General features: G+C 33.2%; 1 protein-coding gene across 2 annotated transcripts; it reads right to left on the reverse strand.

Moving 5' to 3' along the window:
* Window positions 1–238: 238 nt before the first annotated feature.
* LOC115980113 (probable protein phosphatase 2C 34) lies at window positions 239–4,143 on the reverse strand. 2 transcript variants are annotated; one of them, XM_031102389.1, is made up of 6 exons: window positions 3,889–4,143; window positions 2,450–2,768; window positions 1,901–2,209; window positions 1,315–1,432; window positions 1,002–1,225; window positions 239–525 (listed from the first exon to the last, which is right to left on the reverse strand). In XM_031102389.1, the coding sequence occupies exons 2-6, from the start codon at window positions 2,690–2,692 to the stop codon at window positions 319–321; spliced, it is 1,101 nt and encodes a 366-aa protein (XP_030958249.1). In that variant the 5' UTR covers window positions 2,693–2,768; window positions 3,889–4,143; the 3' UTR covers window positions 239–318. The 2 variants fall into 2 exon arrangements, with proteins under 2 accessions (XP_030958249.1, XP_030958250.1); XM_031102390.1 differs by lacking the exon at window positions 3,889–4,143 and adding an exon at window positions 3,276–3,811.
* Between the last annotated feature and the right edge of the window lie 1,567 nt (window positions 4,144–5,710).

The following is a 5,710-nucleotide window of genomic DNA, read 5'->3' on the forward strand; positions in this document are numbered from 1 at the left end:
TTAATTAAGATACAAAGTGTTCCGCTGCTTCCCATTAAGACCATCTAATTAACCCATTTAATATTGCACATTACATAATCATGGAACCCTTCTTTAAATTCCATTTAACTAGAATAGAATTGATTGTTATTACCCCTAAGTCATGACATTTTATATATTTTTTTCCCTTATTATTGGTTGGAGTAACTCACCTTGCCTTTTTAAATTGACATCTTGACTTGCAAATGAAGGCATCATGTCAGCATGAAATCTTTCCAATAGATTAGCTCAAATCAAGATTACATTGAAGTGCAAAGAGGAATCAACATGACATTTACATTACGTTTCTTGTGTAGTAACAGGATGAACTTGCAAAGAAGAGTGAAAGAAGAGACATATAGCTGAAATATCATCCATTGCAATTCCCTGCCTCTTGCGCTTCCATGCGTGTGCAGCACACTCAACCAGATGTTTAGCTGACTTGGCTCTGTCTGGTGTTGAAGATACAATTTGTACAGCTTCTTCGTTGGAGATAACATCCCATACCTAAATAAGAGAAGCAATGAAATTTCTTAAGTGTATTTTTAGCAATACCATTGTTCGTGTTGCAAGTCTCTCAGAAACTGAAGTAAACACATTCAGAAATAACAATATGTTTTCATTTGTAATGAAATGTAGATCGGTAGCATATATTGGAGTAATTTCCTTTTTAAGTTTGTACAAAAAGGCTGCTTTTCTTGTTACTTCATCAGCAATAGTCATTAACTTGAACTTTCATGAAACATACATCACAATGATACTTAGTGATCTATCATAATTTTCCTTTTAAGAAATAGAATCACAAAATTAACTCCTCCTTAATAACAGCAATCTCAGTATAGGACTTCATTAAAGCTATATTAAGGTCGACAAGAATGTTAACTTTAAGATGATCCTTTTACAGCAATCACTGAGGGTCAAAAATTTATATTCTTCTGATTGCATAAAGCTTAACTCTATTAAAGTATGTTTATAATACATACCCCATCAGTTGCAAGCACGACGAATTGGTCTCTGCTAGTTATATTCCTCTGTGTCACCTCTGGCACAGAAATTAGTCCAAAGCCCTTTACACAGTAATCACCAAAGGCTCTAGACATTGCCAGTCCTGGTGATTCTTCATCTGGCAGCCAGACCCTGTGCACCCCTGGCTCATCATTTAGACAGAACACTCGCCCTTTGCACTGAACTATCCTCTCAGCCTCCTCTGCAAACAAAATCAACAGAGATGTCAGACCACATTAGATTTCTTCTTCAGAGAGATAGAGAGAAGGCAAGGCAAAGAGGGAGACTGACGAGGCAAATTGGGCTTGAAATCAACAGTGAGCTGAACTGGTACCAAGCTTCCATCATCTGAAGTGGTACCCAATACAGCACGAGAGTCGCCAACATTTGCAACAATAATGAGGTCACCCTGATAGAAATATAAATGAAAAATCAATCCTGAGCAAAGTGTATTAATACCAGTAATCATTCTTTATAGGTACATTCAGTTTTGTCATTTAAGTAATTGGCCTCCCCCTATCCTCTTTTTGCCCAATCTTCGGGTAGTCTATACTGTCCTCATATGGTATCTCCAGAGGAACAGAGGATATAAAGAGCATCAGACTAATCCCTGGGTGAGTGTGGTCCTTCGACCCACACACACTGGGTAATTACATGGAGGAATCTCTTTGGAGTAGTCCCTATGTGTTAGCTAAGAGACTTGAACCCACAACCTCATGCATTACATGAAGATTGGAAAGCACAAGACCAGCCCCGTGGTCCAAATAAAGTAATCCCTGATTAGAAATAAAGGTTACCTAATTTGCATTTTCAATTGACTAATGGAGAACCAATTTTTCACTGATACATTATTCTCAGAATTTGGAATCTTAATTACCTGTCTGACAATTGAGAGGGCAGTTGTCCCGCTGTTGAATGAATCGATTTTACGATGCTGCTCAAGTTCTTTATCGATGGCTGCACAAGTTTGTACGTAGGAATGCTTCCATATATTGAACTGATGATGCTTTTTATCAGATTCCAAGTCACATTCTGGGTCAAGAGAAGTTTGAGCGAGTGTCTCCTGCCAATTGGATAGTAAAGATGGTGGCATCAATTCTCTGACTGTTTTTGCCACAAAATGGCCCCATGCTCCATGCCCATCAAAAACCCCACAAAACATCATGTCTTCTTGGCATCCAAATTCCTACACCACCGACACAAAAATTATTTACATTTATCAATAACATAAGTGAGGATGCTTAATTTGATTGCGAAGATAGGAAATGAAATTGTAAAATGGACCTTAATATGTCTTTTCTTTTAAGTTATTGTATCCAATAAAAGTAAACAAAAATGTAATTTTTCCTTGCTTTTTAGTTCTACAATGTCTAGGCAATGAAAAATGGAACATAAGGTAAGAAATCTGCCAACATTTTAAGCATACCTCCCACACAATGCAGCAATCCTGGTTCACTCCTTTCCTGCCTCTCTTAGAGAAAACTGAGGCAAAATTGTTAGAACCATCAACATTTACAACACCAGAACTACGTAAAATCAATTCATTCTTCTTTGCCTCCTTTACCATTGTCTCTACAGCATCTCTTCCACTACAAATCCCAGAGTTCTTCCCTCTTTTGAAGGGAAACGACCTCGCCAGCCCATTGAACATGGAGGATAAGTGCCCCATCAGCTCCACGATTCAATTTCCACCACACAATGATATGAGGCGTGGTGTGATGCTTCCTTTTTGTAGACTCAGAAACCTGAACATTAAAAATTCATTATAATCACATACGGTACATAGGGATCTTGTAAATAATGAGTTCAAAGAAAAAGAAAATGCTTAAATATTCTTAAGGAAGGAAGCCTTCTCTATATTTTTCTCCGACATTCTTTCTTGAGAAGCAAACAGAAGCATATTGAATTGAGTGTTACTGTAACTAAAGGACATGATCTGACTCAGAAAGCTAAGAACCACGGAATTTATTAACCAGAAAAAAACAAAAAAAAAAAAAAAAATTGCATCTGAAGGACATTACAGAGAGCATTCATATTCTTACATGGAATTCCATCATTGCATCTAGTATTTGTTTAATCAGCAGCCTAGAATTTTCACTAAAATAAGAGGGGAAAAAACTAAAATTTCAAATTTATTTCTTTTAGAGTTTTCTTTTCTTCCATCCTTTGCAAACCAGAAGAATGAGACAAAGCAAACATCTAATTCAATACTTCATGTTTGTTCATTTGCTCGTCTACCAAAGAAGGGTTACCATTTCTTTTCTTTTCTTTCCTTCATTTCCTCAGAATCCAAGCAACACAGAATTCTCTGATTGGTTGCTGTGAAAATGTACAAAAATTTGGAAACAAAAATATTTGAAGCTTCAACCATTTGGAACTCAGACTCTTTTGGAAAAAACTTTTTCATTCTTGAAAAACCACAACAAAAAAGATTAAGAAAATATCATAAGTTTCATTTTCCTCCTGTTCTTCCTAAACTTTCTAGAAAACCAAACAGTTCACAAAGAAAACTTTGATAATTTTTTTTTATTTTTTTTTAAAAGGTTATCTTGAGTTTGCCATCCATCACTGACCACACAAAACAGAATGCACAGTTCATCAAAACTTTCTTTCCCATCCCAATTTTCTAACCAGACAAACAATACCCAGAAGAAAATTCATACAGAAAACACACAAAGCTGAGTTGAACTACGCTCTCATCCATCAAAAAGGCAAACTAAAACAACAACAAAACCCAGAACCTTCTCTTATTTTCTTTCATCTTCACACCAAACAAAAACAGAACACAATCCAAGAGTTTCAAACCCAAAAAAAAAAAAAGAAAAAAAAGAAAAAAAAGAAAGACTAATCAAACATGCAAAAGACCTTGAATTGGTCAAAAAATGAGGGACTAGAGCTCCAGAATCTGACACACTAGCCGGGAAATGGGGTTTCCTCGCCGGAAAGTGACGAAATTCAGAGCAACAGAGCAGAGACTTGGAGTAAACGAAGCTACAGAGCCATGACAATCCATACTAGAGTCTAGGTGTATTGCTTGGCTGTGGTTTTATCTGAGGAGTAGAAAACAATGACAGAGAGAGAAAGAAAGAGATACCCTTTGCGGCATACAAAGTTACAAACATCAGGTTTCTCAAAAAAAAAAAAAAAAAAAAAAGTTACAAACATCAATCACTGTGTACGTAACCTCTCTAAACTCTGTATGAATCTATTAGCTTGTGTAACTAAAAAAAGACTTTGCTTTTAAGGGTTCAAACTTCAAAGATTGTGTTGTGTGTTTTCCTGTTTAACATGTGTATGTGCCTTTTTTTTCCTTTTTCTTTTTTTAAATAAACAGTCAGACTAATTTTGTGTATTACTTTTTTTTTTGGGGATAATTTTGTTTATTATTTTGTTATAAATGTTTTGTTAATTTTGTGTCACAGAAAAATTTTAAAATTATATATATGAATGATGATGAGTTTTCAATGATGCATATCACTTTATTTATTTCTTTTTTCTTATCTTTCTTGACCATGTCTATATAGGATAACTTAAATTAATTGGTTTATTTGGCTTTAAAAATAAGTCATCTAACCCCCCCCCCCCCAAAAAAAAATAAAAATAAAAATAAAATAAGTCATCTAAAAGTTAAGGTTTTAGTGTGCCTTTTCCCTACAGAGACTTAAAATGTAAACTAAAATATATTTTTATCCTTTAAAGGTTGGAATTGTTTTTAATTTAATCATTTTACATTTCAATATTTTCATTTTAACCATTTATATTTGATTTTATTTTCATATTAGTTATATCATCTATTTTCTAAAATAATTAGATCATCTCGAACATATTTTTTTACCTACAATAATATCATTTTTACATTCCATAACACTTTAGAGTTAATATTTTAATAAAATAGTTAAATATTAAGAGTATTTAATCTTCATATTACTAACAAAAATGGTCGGCATAATCAATATAAATAACTAATTAAACATGAGAAGTCAAAATAAAAATATTGAAACATAAATCACCAAAATAAAAAAAAACAATCTCAAATGGTCAAAAGCGTATTTTAGTAAAATTTAAATTATTTTCAGTCGAAGTTTATTTATAGTTTTTTAGAACTTTTTTTTTTCTCGATACAATTTTTTTTTTTTTTTTTTTTTTTAAAAGCTCTCCCCAAATGAATCCTTAAAAAGCTATAAAATGTTGGCCTAAAAATAAAGTCAGCTTTTAAATTTAATCAAGCTAGCTCTTAATGGCTTATCAATGCAGATAGGAAAAATGGGATTTCCATAGTTTCATTGTTGATCAGTATAGGGTCAACTAAGGGTAGTTTTGGGAGATTTTAATTAATCAATAGAAAATTTAACTTCTACGGCTCTAGGTATCATATTGATAATTGGAAGATCGATTCGTATGTAGTTTTATGCCATTGTGTCATTGAGGACAAATAAAAAAGAAAGAAAAAACATGGAAGAATATATTGTTAGGTACCAATTCTAGTCAACTACAGTTTGCCAAATTATGGGATTTACTCAATTAAACACAAATTTTTCAATAGGTTTCTCTATATCATATGTATCATATTGACCAATGCGTTTTAACAATGACCATCTTTTTCAAAACTTTATTCAAGAATTTCATTAGAAACTAAAAAAATTTCAAACTTGTTCAGCTAAACTTCAAATCAAGTTTTGAAAACTGT

This window comes from Quercus lobata, chromosome 3 (genome assembly GCF_001633185.2).
Source record: "Quercus lobata isolate SW786 chromosome 3, ValleyOak3.0 Primary Assembly, whole genome shotgun sequence".
NCBI lineage: Eukaryota > Viridiplantae > Streptophyta > Magnoliopsida > Fagales > Fagaceae > Quercus > Quercus lobata.